The sequence below is a fragment of the Acomys minous genome (assembly GCF_964271855.1).
Source record: "Acomys minous genome assembly, chromosome: 17".
NCBI lineage: Eukaryota > Metazoa > Chordata > Mammalia > Rodentia > Muridae > Acomys > Acomys minous.
The window spans coordinates 22,621,798-22,644,168 of NC_140500.1; the positions used below are offsets into that span (position 1 = coordinate 22,621,798).

Consider the following 22,371-nt stretch of genomic DNA (forward strand, 5'->3'; position numbering starts at 1 on the left):
CTGCCAGCACTTCCTTTATTAGATAGATTTTCCTTCTTGGGTCTCTGATGGGATTGAAGACTAGATAGCCACAGTGTTACTAGAAGCTTTAGTAAATTAACAATTACAATTTCTCATAAAAAAAAAGGACTCTCTTTGGTAGGATACTGGTATACTTTCCCTTAGGTTAACAAGTATAAAAGAACTTTGTTATGTTCTTGATTCCTAATGAGTATGTATATATGTATATGTGTATATATGTGTATATAGTTCTTAAATTTTTAAAAGAGAAGGGTGAGGTGTGGGAAAGATTAAGCTTTGTCGCAGGTGGAAGCAGTCTTGGCGGGCTTTACCCTTGGGGCACACCATGAATACCTTGTGAGAGACTGTTTGGAGCCTTCCTGGGCTTGGAATACAGGAAGCCTACCTTGGAACCCCACCGTGGCTATTGTTTTCCTAATTGACCCTCGAAGGGAGGAGGAGACCGTCCTTTGCATGTGACTGGGAAGAGGGTGAGAGAAAAACAACAGGTTGAGAGAAGGAGGAGAGAGCGCGGAGAGAGAGGGGGGGACCGACCAGCTCGTGGGACTGAGACACCTAAGGACCCGTCCTGCCGAACGGATTCCAGGAGGTTTTAATCTTCTGTCCCTTTAACCTTTTTTTTCCTTCTTGTATATGCTAGTTGGGTTGTATAATAAAGTTTAATTGTTAATAAACAGAGCCAACATAAAGTAGTTATCACTCCCTCCTCACACACATTCTTGGGTACCATCCCCCTACTGTCAACACCAAACATCCACAACAATAAGGAAGCAGTCTCCAATGGGATACCTATGATACTGGGATACAGGACCTACACATGAGACCTCTATCTTCAGTTTCTAGTACAGAAATTCTAAGAGTCTTTTGATCATAGGACGTTTTCTGTGGCGATTTTTGTGGGGATGTTCCAAACTCCAAAAATAGCTCCACAGCAATAAATATAAAATTATCTGCTTTTCTCACATAAAAACAATTCTATTTTAGACGAAACTTACTTTATGCCAATGAAATGACTCTTGCCAGACAACAAGATTCTTTCAAAATAGGGCCAACCATGTGATCAGACAGTTAGAACCCAAACTCCCACATCTTCAGAACGAGAAATGCACTGAAGACTGAGTTCAATCACCAGGAGTCGGTTGCCTGCAGAGAGACCTGCGGAGAGAGCTCAAACATAGATTAAACTCAATGAAGCTTTTCAAGTAATACCATAGTGGTAGCTTTAGAAAAGGATGGGCTAGATTTAGTAATTTTAAAAGTCCCAAAACCTTTATACCCACGGTTGTTTGATAAAAATGGAAAAGGAAGAAGCGGTTGTTACCAGAAATGCATTACCAACAGTTTCATTTCCCCTTCTGGATGAAGAAGTACAAACTATGGTGCTGAGCTGAGAGTACAGGAAGAGAAAACATTCTCTTAAGCTGGCCACAGGCAAATGGCCTTATGCTTTCTTATCCATCTCCAGCATGCACTGCCCTAATTCATTTCTGTCTTGACTGCTAACATCCTGCACTCTAGTCACTGCTCCCTTAGCTTCCAGGCTATGCTGGAATGCCTTTTACTGAAGAATTCTGGGACTTCCAAGATGGCAGCAGTCAAGGCTTACCATATCTGAGTGGTAGAAGATCAGAGACTGTGGTTGTGGTAACCTAGCAGTTGACTCCAAAACACTGATAACGATGTTTTCCAGATGAGAGGTGACATCGCTGGAGTTGGAGGCACACAGTTCCAGGGCCCTCTGCAGCTGTTTCTCAGGTGCAGGAGTCCTGCAAGGTCCTGGACTCACAGTGCCCTGTGCTTTCTCCCTATAGGACCTTGGTTCCCACATTCCAGGAGCTCTCCTCTCCAGCAGCCAGACTTCAGGTTCCTCCTACTTCCCCAAGAAAAGCTCTTGGATACTGGGGTTAACATCCCGACACCACCTCATGATTCTACTGGTCAACCTGTGGAGACCAGCTGAACAATAGGAGCATAAAGGGTCCTGGGTCCAAGATGGCCGACCCCAGCCGAATCTGAGTCCTGGGAGCTCAGTGCCTGCTTGGCTAGCAAGTGGCTGTGTGGCTGAATCCATAACATCAATGCATGTTTGCTGTGTCACTGGCTCCATATGGATAATGCCTGTTCATGACCTGCCTGACCTCCCTGACCCACCTGGGATACAGCCACCAGAGAGGTGAGCTATATGTGGGACCAAGCCCCTACTGTCCACCGTCCAAAGGAGGCCTATGGACTGCCCAATTATTGAGCTTAGAGTGCTATCTGACTACTGCTGATCTGCCTGACCCACCTGGAACACAGATGGCAGAGAAGTGAACTATCTGGAACCCAACTCCCAATGTCTACCATCCTGAGGAGGCCTCTTGAGGACCTGAGTAACGTTCAGCTTAGAGCCATTTGTGCATACTCCTGAGCTGCCCAATCATCAGGAACCATCAGGCCTTCTAACACCAGAGACAACCAGATGGCTAGAGGTCAGCAAAATAATACACACCAGAAAGCCCAGGGCTATATGACACTACCAGGCACCAGCTATCCTACCACCACACCTGAAGTGAAAGAAAATAATCTAAAATTTGAGGTTATGAAAACGATAAAGGCCTTAAAGGAGGAAAACAAATCCCTCAAAAAATATAGTAAAATGCAATCAAACTGGTAAAGAAATTTAATAAATCCCCTAAATAAAAATAGGAAAATACAATGAAATGGGAGAAGGAAATGAAAAAAAACTGTTCAAGTCCAAAAAATGGAAATAGAAGCAATAAAGAAAATGGAATCCGAGGCAACTCTGGAGATGGAATACCTAGGTAAGAGAACACAAACTACAGATTCAAGTATCACCAACAGAATACAAGAGATGGAAGAAAGAATCTCTGGTGTAGAAGATATGATTAAAGAAATCAATATATTAGTGAAAGAAAATGTTAAATCTAAAAAAGTTCTGACACAAACCATCTAAGAAATCTGAGACGCTATGAAAGGACAAAACATAAGAATAATAAGAACAGAAGAAGATGACTCTGAGCTCTAAGGCCCAGAAATACTTTCAACAATATCATAGGAAAAAGAAAACTTCCCCAACCTAAAGAAAGAGGTGCCTATAAACACAGAGAAGCTTACAGAACACCAAATATATTGGACCAGAAAAAAAATGCTCCTGCCACATAATAATCAAAACACTAAATGTACTAAACAAAGAAAGAGTATGAAAAATTGTAAGTAGGAAAGGCCAAGTAACATATATAAAGGCAAACCTACCAGACTTATGCCTAATTTCTCATCTGGAACTCTAAAAGTGAGAATGGCCTGGGCACATATATTGCAAACACTAAAAGAACACAGATCTCAGCCCCAACTACTATACCCAACAAAATTAAAATCACCATAGAGGAAGAAAACATCACATTCCATGACAAAACCAAATTTAAACAGTTCCTATTCACAAATCTACCCATAAGATACTAGAAGGAAAACTACAACCCAAGCTGGCTGACTACACCCAGAAAAACACAGGAAATAAAAAAACCACACAACAGCAAAAGCAAAAGAAGGGGTGCACACCCCCACACTCTATCACCACTAATGTTGAAATAATAGGAATTAACAATCACTGGTCATTAATAACTCAGCATCAATGGCCTCAACTCCCAAATAAAAAGACACCAGTTAAAAGAATAAAAAATAAATTTAAAAAAATTTTTAAAAAACAGAGGTTAACAGAATGGATGGGAAAACAGGACCCATCATTCTGCTGCATACAAAAATACACCTCAGCAATAAAGACAGAAATTACCTCAGAGTAAAAAGCTGGAAAAAGTTTTCCATCCAATCGAACCCAAGAAGCAAGCTGAAGTAGTGATTCTAGTATCTAATAAAACAGACTTTGAGCCAAAATTAATCCGAAGAGATAGGAAGATCACTTAATACTCATCAAAGGGAAAATACACCAAGATGATGTCACAAATCAGAAGATCTATGCCCCAAACACAAGGGCATCCACATTCATTAAAAAAAATTACTAAAGCTTAAATCACACATCAAACCCTCCACATTAATAGTGGAAGACTTCAACAAAACACTCTCACCAACACACAGATCATAGAGACAGAAACTACACAGATAAATCAGGAAACTAAGAGATATTGTGATTCAAATGGATCTAAAAGATATCTGCAGAACTTTTCACCCAAACACAAAATAATATACTTTCTTCTCAGAACCTTATATAACCCTCTCCAGAATCAACAATATACTCAGTCACAAAGCAATTGTCAACAGATACAAGAACATTGAAATAACCATGTATGTCTTATCAGACCACCATGGATTAAAGCTGAAACTCAACAACTATAGGAACAGCAGCAGAAAGCCTAAGCTCATGGAAAGTAAACAACCAACTTCACACTCAATGGCCACTGGGTCAGGGATGAAGTAAAGAAACAAACTAAAGATTTTCTAGAACACAATGGAAATCAAGTCAAACCCTTAACCAAACTAACTAAAAGACAGAGGGAAAGTATCCAAATTAAGAAGATGAGAAACAAAAAGGGGGACATTAAAAAAAAAACAGACACTGAAGAAATCCAGAGAACCATTAGGTTTTACTTCAAAATCCTGTTCTCCACAAAATTGAAAAATAGAAATAAAATGGATAGTTTTCTTGATAGATCCACTTATCACCATTAAATGGAGATCATGTAAACAGTATAAATGGGCCTATAACTTGTAAAGAAATAGAAGCAATCATCAAAAGTCTCCTAAACAAATGAAGCCCCCGATGGTTTTAGTGTAGAATTCCACTAGACTTTCAAATAAGAGCTAATACTAACACTCCTCAAACTATTCCACAAAATAGAAACAGAAGGAACATTACCAAACTCATTCTATAATGTAATAGTCACCCTCATACCTACACCACACAGGGACCCAACAAAGAAAGAGAATTTTAGACCAATTTCACTCATGAATATTAATACAAAAATACTCACCAACTGAATCAAAGAACACATCAATTGCATAATCCACCGTGATCAAATAAGTTTCATCCCAGGGATGCTGGGATGATTCAAAATATAAAACTCTGGGTTTGCGCAGCAATGGCATCATGGTGGGAGTTGAGGTTCTGGGAAGTTGCAGAGGCCAGAAAAGAGATTGCAACAGTGACTTTAAACTCCTATAGCTCAGCACAGGAGGCATCTGATTAATGATTGACACACCTGCTTAGGACTTACTTAGATCCTGTAGATAATCCTGTGAGCTGGTGATTCGTCTATTTGTAGCTGAGATTTGGCACCTGAAGCTTTTTCTCTCTTGCTATTTCTAAAAACCTATAGCCTACTGTGTCTGGCCGCAGTGTTGATTTCAATATGCTGCAATGAAAACCAACACACTTGGAGCTCAAGCTCAATGACATTGAAGAGTTTGAGAGCATTCAGAAGGACTTGGAGACCCGAAAGAAACAGAAGGAAGATGTGGAAGCTGTGGGAACCAATGATGGAGAAGGAACCATTGGGCTCAGTAGTGACACCAAGAGCCGGGAACAAATGCTCAATGATCGAATTGGTTATAAACCCCAGCTCAAGCCCAACAACCGTGCATCTCAGTTTGGAAACTTTGAGTTTTAGAGATGGATTCTCTCGCATGCCAGGCCCCTGGGATGGAATACAATGATGGTAGAAATACACCCAGATTTAGAGAATTAAAGGTGTACAACCTAGCAGAGTACTTTCTGTCTCCTGTGAGGAGAAATAACTTCTGTGCGAAATTATTGCTGTTCAACCTTTCTGATAAGCTGGAAGCCAAATTCTTGCTTGTTCCTGGAAAACTGGACTATGGGAAGCACACCTGATTTTTGTTTTTAAAAACAAATATACTCTTAGAAAAAATGTGAGACATCCTTAAGGCAGTCGCCGTGCTAACCCCCAGCGTTGACAGATAACTGCTACCAGAGTGACGTCACTCTCCTTATCTTTACCAAAACACCCAAACCTAGAACACGTGCGTTGATCCCTCGGACTTTCACTTAACTCGTTCATTCAGTATTTGGCGGCTACTGACCATGCTTCAGGAAATGCAGATTCCCAAATGGCAGTGCTGTCAGTTGTAATCGAGCTCTTGAGAGGCTAAGGTGGAGTCTCATGAGTTGGGAGGCTAGGCTGCGACCCTGTCTCAAAATGTGAAAAAACAACAATAGACGAAGATCCCTGCCCTCATGGAGACTGTCAAGAGTCAAATCCACTAACAGGAAGGCATCAGCAGTGAGGGAAACGAGAGCAGCTGAGCAGGAGGCATTCTGTTCCTCGCTTGGGAATGTCTAAGAACTCGTGCAGTAGGAACGCTGAGAGCCACTCTGGATACTTTCGCACCACGCCCCATTTTTACCATAAAATCCAAGGACAGAACCACCAACTGTGGAAGCCAGGATATCTGGAATCAAGTTTCAGTGAGATTCCTTGGCTCGGTTCTACCCAGGCTTTTGGATAGTTTGTGAGTGCTGTGTACGGGACCGTGGAGATTGAGGGGGATGCGAAGCTTCCTCTTCCTGCTCCAAACTTTTCTACAAAACCTTTATTCCAGTTTTACTAATGACTCCTAAGTCCTGTTATTTTACTGTTAGAATACAACAAAACCCCCAAAACGCAGGCTGTAGATAGGAGACTCGTGTTATTGCCACCTAAAAAGGCCTCACAGAGGGCAAACGCTAGAAAAGCTGCCTGCTTCCATCCTCCACGCAGCTCCCCAGCTGGACTTCCTGCAGATGTCTTCATGTCACGCCTTAGTTTAAGGTTTAATCTGCTCCAGTGTTTTCTCATGACCTCTCTTGAATGCCCCTCCTGGATGAGTTAACCTTTACCCCTACCATTGCTAGAAACAGAAGTCCAGCCCTATTCCCTGTTCAGCTCAGTTATTGCCTCAACAGCTTTATTGGATCTCTTGAATTCTGTTAGCGAAGCTTACCTCTGCATTTCCTCTTTTCTTCTCTAAGTTCTCTCATTCCTGGCTTTCTTCTGTCTGTGCTTTTATCATTATTTCCATTTTCATACTCAGATCTTGAACCATTTTATTGATTTCCTTCATATGATTGTTTGCATTTTCCTGAATTTCTTCTAGTGATTTCTTCATTTCCTCTCTATAGGCTTCTGTCATGACTTCTGTAATGTCCTCAATCTGTTTGGCTGCATCTTCCTATATTTGTTTGGATTTTATTCCTTTCCTCCATTATCATCTTCATTACTAAAGAGTTGAGGTCTGCCGCAGACCATCTCAGTTGGGTACAGGTCCTTGGGGACAGGAGTTCTCGAATCGTCAGTGAGCAAGGATTTGGCTTTGCCTGATCCCCGATTGTAAATGAATTTCCTTGAGTGTCTCTCCATTTAATTTTATTTGGGCTATTGGCTTGCTGAATAGAGTCTTTATTATGTTGAGGTATGTGACATGTATCCCTGATCTCTCCAAGACTTTAAACATGAATGGGTGTTGGAATTTAACAAATGTTTTTTCTGCATCTAAGGAGATGATCATGTCGGGTTTTTTTTTCTTTCAGTTTGTTTATATGGTGGATGACATTGATGGACTTCCATATATTAAACCATCCCTGCGTGCCTGGAACGAAGCCTACTTGGCCATGGTGAATGATACCTTTGATGTGTTCTTGTATTTGGTTTGTGAGTATTTTATTAGTATTTTTGCATCAATGTTCATAAGAGAAATTGGTCTGAAATTTTCTTTCTGTGTTGAGTCTTTATGAGTTTTATGTATCAAACTGACTGTGGCCTTATAGAATGAATTTGGTAATGTTCCATCCATTTCTATCTTTTGGAGTAGTTTGAAGAGTATTGGTATTAGCTCTTCTTTGAAGGTCTGGTATAATTCTGTGCTGAAACCATCTGGCCGTGGGCTTTTTAGTGTTGAGAGACTATCAATGATTACTTATATTTCTGTAGGGGAAATGGGACTATATAGTTTGTTTATCTGTTTTTGACTCAATTTTGGCAAATGGAATTGATCAAGAAAATTGTCCAAGCCAGGCGTGGTGGCACATACCTTTAATCCCAGCATGCAGGAGCCAGAGGCAGGTGGATCATTGTGAGTTTAAGGCCAGCCTGGTCTACAAAGTAAGTCCAGGACAGCCAAGGCTACACAGAGAACCCCTGTCTCAAAAAAACACAAAACAAAACAAAAAAAGAACACAAAAAGAAAAAAGAAGAATTGTCCATTTCCCTTAGATTTTCAAATTTTGTCGCATATATGCCTTTGAAGTAGGATTTTATGATTCTTTGTATTTCTTAAGTGTCGGTTGTTATGCCTCCCTTTTCATTTCTGATTTTGTTGATGTAGATAGTATCTTCCTGCCTTTTAGTTAGTTTGGTTAACGGTCTATCTTGTTGATTTCTCAAAGAATCAGAGCCTGGTTCTGTTGATTCTTTGAATTGTTCTCTTTGTTTCTAATTTACTGATTTCAGTTCTGAGTTTGATTATTTCCAGACATCTACTCTTCTTCAGTGTTTCTGCTTCTTTTTTTCTAGGACTTCCAGGTGTGTCGTTAAGTTGCTTAGGTGAGATGTTTCCAGTTTCTTTATAAAGGCACTGAGTGCTATGAATTTTCCTCTTAGTACTGCTTTCAAAGTGTCCCCCAGATTTAGGTATGTTCTTCCTTCATTGTCATTGAATTTCAGGAAGTTCTCAATTTCTTTCTTTATTTCTTCACTGACCTAGGTGTCATTAAGTAGAGAGTTATTTAGTTTCTGTGTGTATGTAGGGCTTTTGTTACTTCAGTTGTTGTTGAAGTCCAGCTTTAGACCATGGTGATCTGATAGGATACAAGGTATTATTTCAATCTTCTTGTATCTATTGAGGCTTGCTTTGTGACCTACTGTGTGATCAATTTTGGAGAAGGTGCCATGGAGTACTGAGAAGAAGGTATAATCCTTTGTGTTTGGGTGAAAAGTTCTGTAGATATCCGTTAGAACCATTTGATTCATGACCTTGGTTAATGTCACTATTTCTTAGCTTAGTTTCTGTTTTGATGGCCTGTCCTTCAGTGAAAGTGGGGTGTTGAAGTCTCCCACTATTAATGTGTGAGCATCTATGTGTGGTTTGAGCTTTGTAAGTAGTTCTCTTACAAATGTGGGTGGGTCGTATTGGGAGCATAGATGTTCAGAATTGTGATGTCATCTTGATTGACTTTACCTCTGATGAGTATGAAGTGTCCTTCCTTGTCCCTTTTGATGAATTTTGGTTGACAGTCTATTTTATTAGATATTAAAATGGCTACACCAGCTTGCTTCTTGTGACTGTTTGCTTGGAATATTTTTCCAGCATTTTACCCTGAGGTAATGTCTATCCTTGTGTCTGAGATGTGTTTCTTGGATGCAGAAGACTGTTAGATCTTGTTTATGCATCCATTCATTTAGTCTGTATCCTTTTATTGGAGAATTGAGACCATTGATGTTGAAAGATATTAATGACCAGTGACTGCTAAATCTCTTAATTTTGATGTTGGTTACAATAGAGAGTTTTGTGGCTGTTTTCTAGCACTGGTGTGACTATCTCTTTCCTATGCAGTTTTGGTTGTAGCTTGTCCCTTTGGGGTGGAGTTTTCCTTCTAGTAACTTCTGTAAAGCCTGATTTGGAGCTAAGTACTGCTTGAATTTGTTTTTGTCATAGAATAGTTTGTGTCCATTAATGGTTATTGATAGTTTTGCTGGGTATAGAAGTTTAGACTGGCATCTGTGGTGTCTTGGGGCTTCACGACCTCTGTCGAGGCCCTTCTGGCTTTAATGGTCTCTGCTGAGAAGCCCAGTGTAGGTCTGATAGGTTTGACATTAAATGTTACTTGGCCCTTTTCCCTTACTGCTTTTAATATTTTTTCTTTGTTCTGTATATTTTGTGTTTTCATTATTATGTACTGGGAAGTTTTTCTTTTCTGGTCTATGCTATTTGGTGTTCTGCAGGCCTCTTATATGTTTATAAGCATCTCCTTCTTTAAATTGGGGGAACTTTCTTCTATGATTTTGTTAAAAATATTTTCTGGTCCTTGGAGTCTGGCATCTTCTCTTTCCTCAATGCCTATTATCCTCAGATTTCATCTTTTCATGGTATCCTTGATTTCTTGGATGCTTTGTGTCAGGAATTTTTCAGATTTAGTGTTTTCTTTAATGGTTGCTTCTAGATCCATGGTTGTATCTTCTAGCCCCAAGATTCACTCCCCCATCTCTTGGATTCTGTTAGAGAAGCCCACCTCTATGTTTCTTGCTTTCCTCTCTAGGCTCTCTCATTCTCGTTTTTCTTCTGTCTGTGTCTTTATCATAGTATCCATTTTCATCTTCAGATCTTGAACTGTTTTCCTGTTTTCTTTCATCTGATTGTTTGTGTATTCCTGAGTTTTTTCCATTGCCTCTTTATAGGCCTTCAGATCTTGAATTGTTTTATTGATTTTCTTCATCTGGTTGTTTGTATTTTCCTGAATTTTTTCCAGTACCACTCTATAGGCCTCTTTTATGTCTTCTACCTATTTGGCCTAATCTTCCTGCATTTTATTATGGATTTTATTCATTTCCTCCATTATCATCTTCATTACTAAGTATTTGAGGTCATTTTCTTGTATTTCAATTGTGTTTGAGTTCTCTGGGTTTCTTTCTTTGGGATATCTGGGATCTAGAGATACCAAATTGTTTTGGGTTTTGTTCTTTATGTTTTTACACTGGCCTAACATGAACCATTAATTCCACCACTTGAGAGGCAGAGGACGGTTTATCTCTGTGAGTACGAGGCCAATACGATCTACATGGTTAGTTCCAGGCCAACCAATGCTACATAGTAAAAATCTGTCTCCAATTTAATGATTATGTTACCCCGCCGCCTCGACAAAAAAAAAATACAAAAACAATTCTCATAATGTTTTAAATAACCTTTTAAAATTGTGTGGCGCCAATTTTGTAGTCATATTAAAGTGTTTGTAACACATAACAACACAACAACCACAACAACAAAAGGAAATTTTGAATTTTCAGGCAAATGGATAGAACTAGAAAAGATCATCCTGAGTGAGGTAACTCAGACCCAGAAAGACACACATTGTATATACTCATTTATACATGGATATTAGCTCAAGATAGATCTCCTCTGGGAAGCTCCACCTAGTGAGTAATCAGGACAGATACAAGTCTCTGCACACAGTACTGAAAGTTGCATGAAAGAGTAGGGGATGGAATAAAACAAAGAGGTCTGGAGCTCCACAAGGAAAACATCAAGCCCAGCAGATGTGGACAAGTGGGTGGGGTGTGCACAAACTGATAAATCAACCAAGGATGTTGTAAGCAGAGAACCTAGACCCTCTGTTCAGGTATAGCCAAGAGGCAGCTCATTCTACACATTGGTAGAGGGAGGAGAGTAGGGACTGCCTCTGACACAAACTCTGGTGCCCACAATTTGATCACTCCCTGTTGGTGGGGTGGCCTCATAGGCACACAGAAGAAGATAATGCAGGCTATCTTGATAAGACTGGACAGGCTGAAGTCAGACAGTGGGGGAAGAAGAGCCCCACCCCACCCTCAAAAGTCTAGAGGAGAGGAATAGAACAGAAGAGGTAGGGAGGTGGGAAAGGAAAAATAAGAGTGAGGGGATAACTATCAGGATGTAATGTGAATTATTTATAACAAAATTTTAAAATGTTTTTAACAACTGCTTCTTCTTTATTTTGCATACTTTTAATTTCAGAACAATATAAATCAAACAAAAAATCACAATATACAATACGTATCCCTGTTATTCTGTGGGAGGGGATTTTCCTGCCTTAAGGCACAGGACAGGATAGAAAAGATTCTTCTTGACATGAACAGAGATCCAGTTGGACCAAAGCATCTAGGGGAGCCACAGAGAAACTATACATAGGGCACAGGATTCCTGGGGGTCTTTAATCTATTTCTTCCTTGGGAGAAGCATCATCATTACCCTCAAGTGGGGCATCTCATCAGGTATAGCAGCACTGGGCTCCTCGGCTGTCACCTCATCATCATCAGAGACCAGGCCTAGCTTAATCATGTGGTAGATGTGGTTGGAGTGAGTTGGTGGATCTCAAGTGAGAAGCCAGAGGAGAGCAGAGCAGTTTCAAACAGCAGCACCACCATGTGCTTGACAGCGTTGGCATTGTTGTCCATCTCAGCCTTCTGCCACAAGGTCTCCACATGAGGGTGGTCAGGTTTGATCTCTAGGTGGTTTTTTTCTTTTGCCATTCTGTAGCCTATTGAACAGTTGTCCCACAATGCCTTGGCTTTCATGATGCTCTGCATGCTCAGCCATAGGTCCTTGTCACAATGCAGCAGGGTGAAGAGACAAACCTATTGGATATTGTCCCTTTTCAACCTTCTTATCCAAGATCTCCTTCATGAGCTTGCAGAGATCCTCAAAATTTCTCTTGCTCTTCTCCATTTTCTTCTTCTCTTTCTCACCCTCTTGTAGATCCAGGTCCTCCTTAGTCACCAAGACCAGGAACTTTCCATCAGACTCCTTGAGCTGCTGCACATAGTAGGCTCAGTCATATTCATCACCTCAAAGCCACATTTCTGCACATGCTCCATAGAGGTAGGGTTGGCCACCCATTCTTTGCTCACCAGGGATATAATAGATAGACTTCTGTGTCTTCTGCATGGGAGACATGTACTCTGACAGGGAAGTCTTCTCATCTCCAGACTGAGAAGTGTGACAGCAGAGGAGCACAGAAAGGCAGCAACAGTTAGTGGCATCTTCATGGATTCCAAGCTTTAAATTCTTGGTGAATGCCTCAAAAATTTTTCTTGTAGTTCTCTTTGTCTTCAGTCAACTCAGAGAAGAGCTCAAGGCACTTCTTGACAATGATTTTGAGGATGACTTTCAGGATCTTGCTCTGCTTTTGCATTTCTTGGGAGATGTTCAAGGGCACATCCTCAGAGTCAACCAAACATGGATAAAGTTGAGGTACTCAGGTAACAGCTCATCACATCTGTCCATGATGAACACACAACAGACACACAGTTTCATGTTGTTGTTGTTGTTCTTATCATTACCAAAAAGGGCACAGGGAGCTCACCAAGGAATTCCAACATACCTTCTACAGAGAAGGGCTTGAATGCCAAGAAGTCTTCCCAGACATTGGTAACGCTCTTATAGAATTCAACATATCCCTCCTAAGTGATGCCAACAGGGTTTGTAGTCCAAATAGGCTTCAGCTTATTCAACTCTTCATGATCAATGTATTTCTCCTTAATCTTCTTTGTCTTCCTCTTCTTGTCTTTGCCACTGTCATCCTCCTCATCTGAAGCCACATCCTCAATCTTAAGATTCTCCTCATCATCCTTATCTTCCTCCTCTTTCTCATCTTTCTCTTCCTCTGCCTTATTATCACTCATCTCCTTCTCTAGTTCTTTCTCCAAATAGAGGATGATGGGAGAGCCTATGGACTTGGAGAATAGAGGATGACAGGAGAGCCTAGGAATTGGGAGAATAATAGGTGAAAGGAGAGCCTATGACTGGGAGACTAGAAGGTGATGAGAGAGCTGTGAACTGGGAGATTGGAGGGTGGTGGAGCAGCCTGTGAACTGGGAGACTAAAGGGGGATGGAATAGCCTGTGAACTGGGAGAATAGAGAGTGATAGAACAGCCTGTGAACTGGGATAATAGAGGGTGATGGAACAGCCTGTGAACTGGGATAATAGAGGGTGATGGAACAGCCTGTGAACTGGGAGAACAGCCTTTGAATTAGGAGAATAGAGGGTGATGGAACAGCCTGTGAACTGAGAAACTAGAGGGTGATTTGAGAGCCTATGAACTGCGCGTGTCTCTTCACCACTTCCTTGACTTTCCTCTCTTCTAAGTACTCTCTCTGGTCTTCTTTGTGGTGAAGGAGCACCTTGGTACCCAGATGAATAGACTAACCATGATCTGTATGAACTGTGAAGGAGACAGCAGCAGAAGATGCCCAGGCATACTGCTCATCATCATTGTGCTTTGTGATCACAGCTACTTTCTCTATCAGGAGATAGGCAGAATGGAATCCAACACCAAGCTGTCCGATCATGGAAATGTGCACACCAGCCTGGAGAGCCTCCATGAGGGCTTTTGTGCCAGACTTAGTAATGGTTCCCAAGTTATTTGATGAGGTTACCCTTGGTCATGCCGATGCCTGTGTCCAACAAAGTCAGTGTGAACTCCTGAGGGCTAGGGTTAATGTCAATTTTCAGCACTTTACCTCTGTCCAACTTGGAAGGGTCTGTCAGGCTTTCATACTGAATCTTGTCCAAGGCATGAGAAGCATTAGAGAACACTTCTCAGAGAAAAAATGTCCTGTTTGATGATGAGGGATGTAATCTGAGCAATTTCTGCCTCTCCATAGTGTACTTCCTCAGGAATCTTGACAGAAAAGCCAACTAGTAATACAAAGCAGGGTCGGTATGGACCACATCCTACTCACACAGCAAGCCTAGGCTGTGATGAGGCAGGGGGAGAAGAGAACTCAACACCTATAATTTAAAATGAAAAATAGAAAAGCAAGCCTTTAAAAAGGAAGAATGAAAGTTTCTGCCAGGAGACACAGGTTGGTGGGCATTGTACAGTCTGCACTGTGGTCTCTGTGGCAGCCTGAGGGACAAAGACCATTCACACAGCCTTGCTTTGCCTTTGATGACATGAACAAATAAACCAAAAAAAGTTGCTACCTTTCACTTACTGAAAGGTAAGTGTGGTTTTCATATAATGTCAAATAATGAATATTTACTAATTTTTATTTTGTAGCAGTTATGTAAGTCCCTGTTTCTAATCATCATTGCATCTACTGTTGTCTATTCATGTTGACTCAAGCAACAGGGAAAAGCTATCCTGACATAGACTCCTTTCGTAAGCTTTTTACACTTTTTACACTTTTAAAACTTTGTAAAACCTAAAGACAGCAAAGTGACCAGGCTCTGCCTAAGGAGCTACAGCAGCCAGGCCCCTCCCCAAGACATCTGTCACAACAGTGTCTCCAACATCTGTAACTGTCACAAACTGTCTACAGCACCACAATAGGACCTCGCACAGATTATGCTAATTTTAGGTTTTAAAAAAAAGTCTAAACAAAAGGCCAACAATCGTTGAGCAGGGAAATCCACCAATCCCTGAGCTTCAAACAGAAACACAATACCTGAGCAGGAATATACACCAATTCTTGAGCTTCCCAGAGAAAACAACCAATACCCGAGCACAAAAATTCACCAATCCCTGGACACGAAAATTCACTCACCCCTGAGTTCCCCCAGCTCAGGACATGACATCCCACCAATCCTCACTTTGAAATTTTCTGCCCTGGAAAGCTCCAAACCCTAAGATTTCCTAAATAAAGACCTTGTCTGCTCAGTTACCAGCTTTCCATACCCAGGAACAGGGGCAATCACTCCTGGCTTTGTCCTTCCACATCCTGGGCCCTCCCAATAAATCTTTTTTATAAGATTTACTGCCTGGTGTGACTCTTTTGTCAGAAGAAGCCAAAAAGCTATGAAAAGAAGAAGGGAAGAGGTGAAAATGGGGCCGGGCTGAAGCCACTGAGCCTCTCAGCTCAGCTGGAGATACCCTCACTTGGGAGCTGGAACATCAAAGAAAGAGAAGGGACTGTGAATCCTGAGCTCCTGGGTTCAGCTGGATACCCACCATGGAAGCCATAATACCCTTGCTGAGGCCTCCTCTCAACGCTGGGTGATGTCTGAGCTCCTGTGTCTCAGGACACCCTTCCACCCTTCCTTGTAAACCCTCAAGTCCATGAAGCCTCAGAGCTGTGTGGTCTCTGGGCTCTGTAGTCCCAGGATAGCCTTCCATCCACACAGGAAGGCCAAACTCTGCATTAGCAAGCTGAGCTTTATTTTCTCATTCTATATTTATGTAAGTCATAGCTATAATCCAGGATTGTTCTTAATCATCAATTAACCAAAACACACAAAACAGAAATCCCTGCTGTTAGTGGCTAGGGCTGGTGCTTTTTTTTTTTTTTAAAGAATAGGTAGAGAGATTAAATACAAAGATAATTTGTAGGATATTTGACACTAACACAAAAAAATTAGACACACAAATCACAAACAAAAAGGAATTATACATTAATGGCAAGATTCACAGCTGGCACCACAATCAACAGTGAAAAGTTGAAATCACTCCTTGAACAGCAGGAAGAAAGATCAATCTATAACCACTCCTGCTCACCGTGGTCCTGGAGACCTGGGTGGAAAAAGTGAACAAGGAAAAATGCTTAAAACCTTTCCCATTAGGATGTGCTGCATTATGCATGACTTGGGTTTTGATACCATGCCTGCGGAGATGAGCAACTGAAGAGAGGACAGACACTGAAGGAAGAACGAAGAAAAGATACAATAAAGCTTTGATCACATGGGTTGGGCTCTCTGATGGAGAAGCCACAGCACCTCAGAAGCTCAGCATGTTTATTACATTCAGATGAACAAAAAAGCAAGTTTAACTTCTCTCAGTAGGAGCAGCCTGTGTAGGGAGCAGTCCTCAGGCAGTGAACACCAGTGGGAGAAAACACAGTAGACATTTTCTGTCCGTACTATCCACATGTGCACATACAGAATGGAAGTGTGACTGTCTCTCTTTAATGATAATATGATCATCTATAAAGAAAAACTCTAAAAACTCTACATATTATACACTCAGCTCGCATACATATGCATTGGACATAATAAACAGTTTGGTACAGTGGCAGGATAAATGGTGATCGCAGAGAAGTCTGTTGCAGTTCGATAAAAATAGAAAAACTTCGTGTCTAAGGGTGGTACAGCATGTAAGGGAAATTTTTGATGCATTGTCACCAGGAAACAAAACCGGTACAACCATTACATGAAACAGTACAGAAACTCTTGGAACATTGGGTGTAAAATTACACATGATGTAGAGTTCTCACTTTGAGGTACATACACCAAAACATAGAATACCCTCAACTAAAGACATTCACATTTATGTTCTTGGCAATATCACTCATAAAGGTGAAAACTTGCAAACTACCTCATGTCAGCGGATGAATGGATAGATGTAATACCTATATGTGTGTATTAGATACACTGAAGTATTAATCCATCATAAAAATGAACATCTTTTAATTTGCAAAGTCGATGGATGTAGAAGGTGTTTGCTTATGGGAAACAACTCAAAGGAATTGTACTGTATGATCTCACTTATAAGTGATGTCTGAAAAGGTGAATCTCAGGAATCAGAGTGAAGAATCCATGGCTATAAAGGGCTGGGTGCTGGGATGTTGACATGTAGCCGAAAGGGGACAAATTATCAGATAAAATATAAGGATCCAAAGTTCATTAGAATGACAATAGTTAACTCCATCCTGTGTACCTGAATTTTCATGAAAAGATCTTAAATATTCTTAACACACACACCACATACAAAATGTCAACCATGTTAAATAATGAAATGTGATATTTACCTGCTTTGCAATATATATATAGATAGATAGATAGATAGATAGATAGATAGATAGATAGATAGATAGATATTCATACACTATAACTTACATATATAGAATTTTATTTCTCAGTTTCATTTCAATAAAGCTAGAGACAGATTAAAAAAGAGAAAAAACAGATAGAAAGAACATGCTATACAATTGTGTGAGTCAATGAAACCTAGGGGTGTTGGGCAGCAAAGCCCTGTGTATGCACAAAAGGGTCCCCGTGTAATCTCTGGTGCATAGAAAATTCTAAACAAAAGGTCATTTCATGAAGGAATATGTAGGTGAAAGTACTATTATACATTTGGGCCAGTGTTTTCATATGTATAACCATTTGCTGCCTATGTAAATTCTGTGGGCATCTCTTATACATAAAGAACTTCCCATATGTCTGTGTGGTGCTGGGTAACAATTTAACCCCAAGTCCTTAGGAATATGCGATTCATAAGTATATTTTCTTCGACTGACAAACTGATCTCTGTTGACTACTGCAAGGGATATCGTTCCAGCCCCATCTTCCAGATGGATGATTTAATGTAACACATTGCTCGTTCTCATTGCTAGGCTCACCTCTGTGCCAGAATCTGAAAGAGAGGAAAGAGCATCAGGGTGTTTCCTACAATGATGCTTGAAAAGAGTAAGCAAGAGTCAGCAAGCCTGAGGATGAGACTGGAATTTGTGGAAATCAGATTCAAGTGTGTACAAATCAAACGTTCTACATCACCCATATCTGACATTTCTGTAGATACCAGGGCCCACCACCCTCAATGGTCTCCTAGCTTGTTGTTTAACTTGTCTCCTGGCACGCATCCCAGGCACGTCTATTTCTTTATCCCTAAGTCTTGGTGCCAAGGCACAATCAGCCCAGGCTGCTTTTTATGTGCTGAAAGGCTCTCCTTTCATTCCTGTGTATTAATATTGTTTTCTTCTGTTTTACAACACAACTATTTCAGAGACTGGAGAACTAGCTGAAATCTATGGATAATCTACCTATTTCTATCGTCAAGAACAAATTATTTAAAACCATGGATTCCTGGTTTTCTTCTCTGAAAATTGAGAATGATAACCTCACTATACATATCAGGATGTATATGTATCCTGACAACACATATCAGGATAGAATATGGGAACATATTAAAATATCAGACTTTTTAAATAATTACATAAATATGAGACTCAATATCAGATTGAGGCCTTTTGATGGGTGAGAATAATCAGTTACCATCATGACATGAATTTACTTTATAAAGATATAAATGATGACTGGAGAGGTGGCTCAGACATTAAGAGTCTTGCTGCATTTCCAGAAAGCATGAGGGTTCTGACCCCAGTGCCCATATTGCCAAGGTCATACCACCTATTACCCCAGCTCTGGGGGGATCCAACACCCACTTATGAGCTCCATAAAACCTATATACACATGGCCAACACTCACAGAGATAAGCATATACACACATATAAAAATAAATTACATCCTATTTTTTTAAATATAAATGAGAGGCTGAAAGCATAATAAAATGCATCTATGTGTAAAGACCTTGGTTGGCTGCCCTGGGTACATTCTACACTCTGCAAACTCCATTTCCTCATCCCTACTGGGAACATCAATAATGTGTGTCTCACAAAACTCCTATAATTAGTAAATAGAAAGTAAAAGTAACTCCATCCCCAGCACTTATGCCAGGAGTGAGCTGTTTTAGTTTCATAATCAACAGCAGGAGCATCCTAAATTCACCTCATGCTGCAGGACCTAGGACTCTAAGTGACTCTAGACTCACGTGGCACTCTTGTTGTAAGGTGTCTGATCAACCCATCGCCATTGTCTGTGACCTCCATCCCTCAGCCCTATAAAATAAGAAGCCTTGGTGTCCAGGATCCCGGTGATGAAATCCTAAGAGGGAAGAAAGATACAGCTGTCAGCCTGGGTTGAGCACTTCTTTTTCTACTATAGAATTTTGTAAGGTCTTTTAACAATTATTTTAATGATCCAAACTTTTAGGGTTCAGCTTGGTATGGTGGCAAATGTCTTAAATCCCAATGCTCAGAAGGCAGAAGCAGGTGGATCTCTGTGAATTTAAGTCCAGCCTGGTCTACAAAGGGAGTACAAGAGAAATCCTGTCTTGGAAAAAATTTATAGGGTTCAATATGATGCACATAGGTAAATAAATAATAATTAAATCCTAGTTCATCTATGTCTTTAAATATTTCTCAAATTTTAAATTAATATACAGTAATTTTACATTTTAGAAGTTCAATGTGATGTTTTGAATTATTTTTTTCTGGTCATACAGAGAAGACAGAAAAAAAGGATCAAGGAATAGAAGAACAACTCCCAACCCACAGAAGTACACATCTTCTCTTGCTGATCAGGACAAAAAGTATCACTCATATTTTCATGACACTGGAAATAATCTCAGGCCATGATCATAATGAATTCTCATCTCAGACTCACTCCCCTCTTTTCTTCACCAACACCTTTCTTGAAAGTTTCACACAAGAGAAGTTTACATATTTAGTATTTCTCCATTTATAACTTCAGATATTTTGTTTCTGATGATTGCTTGTGACTCTCCTGACTTGATCCTGTTTCCCTACTCCCTCCTCTGTTAGGCGGTTGATACTGCAGGAAGCATTAGACTGCTGAAATCACAAACTGGTCTTTCAGGCAGAAACATTCCATCCTTCCCTCCACCCTCCTGTGCTGCATTTCTGATGCCGCGGTTCCTTGGGGCTTGTTAAGGCCCACTGAAGTGGAAGCAAGCTTTAGCAGGCAAAGGCTGAAACAGCAATGTCTGCCTATCTGATGGAAAGCCTTCTGCCGCAACACCAACACCCACATCAGCAAAACCGCCTTTTAGTATAACCAGGCAGACAGCAGGCCCAGCCCACACCCCACTCTCTCCCAGGATGCACCTGCTCTTCCTTGCTGTGGATCACTAGCAGATGAGCACCCATGCTGGAGCACTTCTGCTTACTCTCGCTCCAAGATACACAGTCATTGGAAGTGAAGTAGCAGTTGGAACCAAATGGCTTCCAGTTCTTTGGGCAACAGCTCCAGACTTTGTCTTTGGGGGGAGAATGAACTGTAAGTGCCATGTAATAAAGTCATGCTAAGTTTCTTGAGTGATGAGTCCACAGGGAAGCTGGGACTCCCAACTTCTCCAGATACAGCAAGGAGCCTCTCACCCCTCAGTTACCAACCAACCCATGTCTACCTCCATTGACACTAATGTCATGGCCTCTTTGTGCTACTGGGGTGATACCAGGAAAATCCAGAAAAACACAGTGTATAGAACACCCACACGCTGAGGACATAATGAGAAACAGTTTATGTCTCCAAAGAGTAGAACTCATCACACCAAGAACCAGAAATTTTATTGTATGCATGTTGTGTTAAATAATATATGTCAGTAATCATGGCAGGAATAGTCCAGAAGAGATTTTTAAATTAGTGAAACTACAAATACTGTGTAAAAACTTACAAAGATTTTATAAATAAATGTAATGCAGAATACCTCAAAAAAGTAAAAATAGGTAAATAAAAATCTAATGTATGTAAATATATCCCTTTGTATCTGTAACAATGTGTTTTTCTATTTTGAATTGAAAAAATTAACAGAATGATCTTCTTTTTTAAAATGTGGTGGCTATAGTAGAATGTAGATGACAAAGAAATCAGTTAATTAGAGAAACAAAAAGCATAAAGCTTGAATTAAATATCTGGCAAAACAGGCAGAACTAAATAAATAAATAGACGATAGATAGATAGATAGATCAATGCAGCCTCCTATCATGATTACTAATATGCCTATACCAAGTAAGAGAGCTATAAAATATATAAAAAATAAAACGAAGAATTGAGAAAGACATAGTAGCAGCTATACAGCAATATACTCACGCACTCATCTATATCCCTCTGTGTTTATATGAAAACCAAGGATGTTTTAGAGATGGGAAAACAAAAAACAGTGGGAGGAGATGAAGAATGAGTGGCCAAAGCATTGCAGTGCTAGGAGAAGACTGAGAAATGACATTCACAGTGGAAAACACAAACAAGGCTTAGAGAACAAGGAGTGTTGTGGACCGATAGAAAGAACTTGGATAAATATAGACAGATACATAATTCTGTCTCTTGAGAAACCTAACTCAATATTCCACCATAGTGTGGGCTATATATGGCATCCTTCCCATAATTATACTGTGGAAATGGAGAAAGTATTAGTTATTCGCATTTAATTAAAATATAATTATATCACTTTTTCTTCTCTGCCCTCCAATCTCTGTGATGTGCCCTACTCCCTCTCAAATTCATAGCCTACTTATATTGTTGTAAGAGCTACAGTAATTAATAACTGCCAAGAGAGGGAGAATTAATCTTCTCCATGGATTAGCCTCCTAACTGCTTATCCAACACCAAATGGTTAGCCTTAAATGGCATCAACTGAACATGACATAGCAAGATAGAATAAGACTAGGCATAAACCCTCATATCAAGGCTGATTGAGACAACCCACTAGGAGGAAACGGGTCCCACAAGCAGAGGAGGCCTGCTCTTTCCTGAAGGGAAAGAGGAAAGCAGTGGGTCTGGGGGGATAAGGGAGGTGGGGGAGGAAGGAGATGAGAGGAGGGAGAGAGGGTGTGGTTGGGATGGGTCATATGAGAAAAGAATAATTTCTTAAAGAAATAAAATACTTAGACAATAAAAATTATATGCTTTAAATGACCTACCTCAGAAGACCATCAGCCAATATCTATGGTCTATAATAATTCTTATCGTTTAGACCCTGTGTATGATCTGATTAGACAAGCATATCAGACCTGTCATCTTCCTCCTCAAAAATAATTACTCAAATTTTAATAGAGGAACATCCTCTATATAC

The 22,371-nt window shown here is 40.4% G+C and overlaps 3 protein-coding genes and 1 pseudogene across 5 annotated transcripts in view; 1 reads left to right on the forward strand and 3 right to left on the reverse strand.

Moving 5' to 3' along the window:
* The window catches only part of LOC311588395 (C-type lectin domain family 6 member A-like), a 143,911-nt gene that overhangs the window by 114,665 nt on the left and 6,875 nt on the right, over positions 1–22,371 (reverse strand). The gene's annotated exons all lie outside the window — the stretch shown is intronic.
* LOC311588739 (anaphase-promoting complex subunit CDC26-like) lies at positions 5,400–6,166 on the forward strand (the record flags this gene model as incomplete). Its single annotated transcript, XM_084766680.1, has 1 exon — positions 5,400–6,166. A coding segment is annotated over one exon (243 nt), but the record flags the coding sequence as incomplete, so codon positions are not given.
* Positions 11,691–15,444, reverse strand: LOC311588740 (heat shock protein HSP 90-beta-like; annotated as a pseudogene). The gene is made up of 3 exons: positions 15,390–15,444; positions 13,816–14,317; positions 11,691–13,447 (listed from the first exon to the last, which is right to left on the reverse strand). The product of its transcript is annotated as a heat shock protein HSP 90-beta-like (transcript).
* Positions 17,539–22,371, reverse strand: part of LOC311588392 (C-type lectin domain family 4 member A-like) — an 83,216-nt gene continuing 78,383 nt past the window's right edge. Inside the window, exons 5-6 of one of the 2 annotated variants that reach the window (XM_084765970.1) lie at positions 19,270–19,382; positions 17,539–18,075 (exon numbers count right to left, since the gene is read on the reverse strand). In XM_084765970.1, coding sequence (XP_084622096.1) covers positions 17,934–18,075; positions 19,270–19,382 — 255 coding nt within the window. In that variant the 3' untranslated portion in view covers positions 17,539–17,933. The remainder of the gene's footprint in view (positions 18,076–19,269; positions 19,383–22,371) is intronic. The other variant, XM_084765969.1, reaches the window with a different exon arrangement.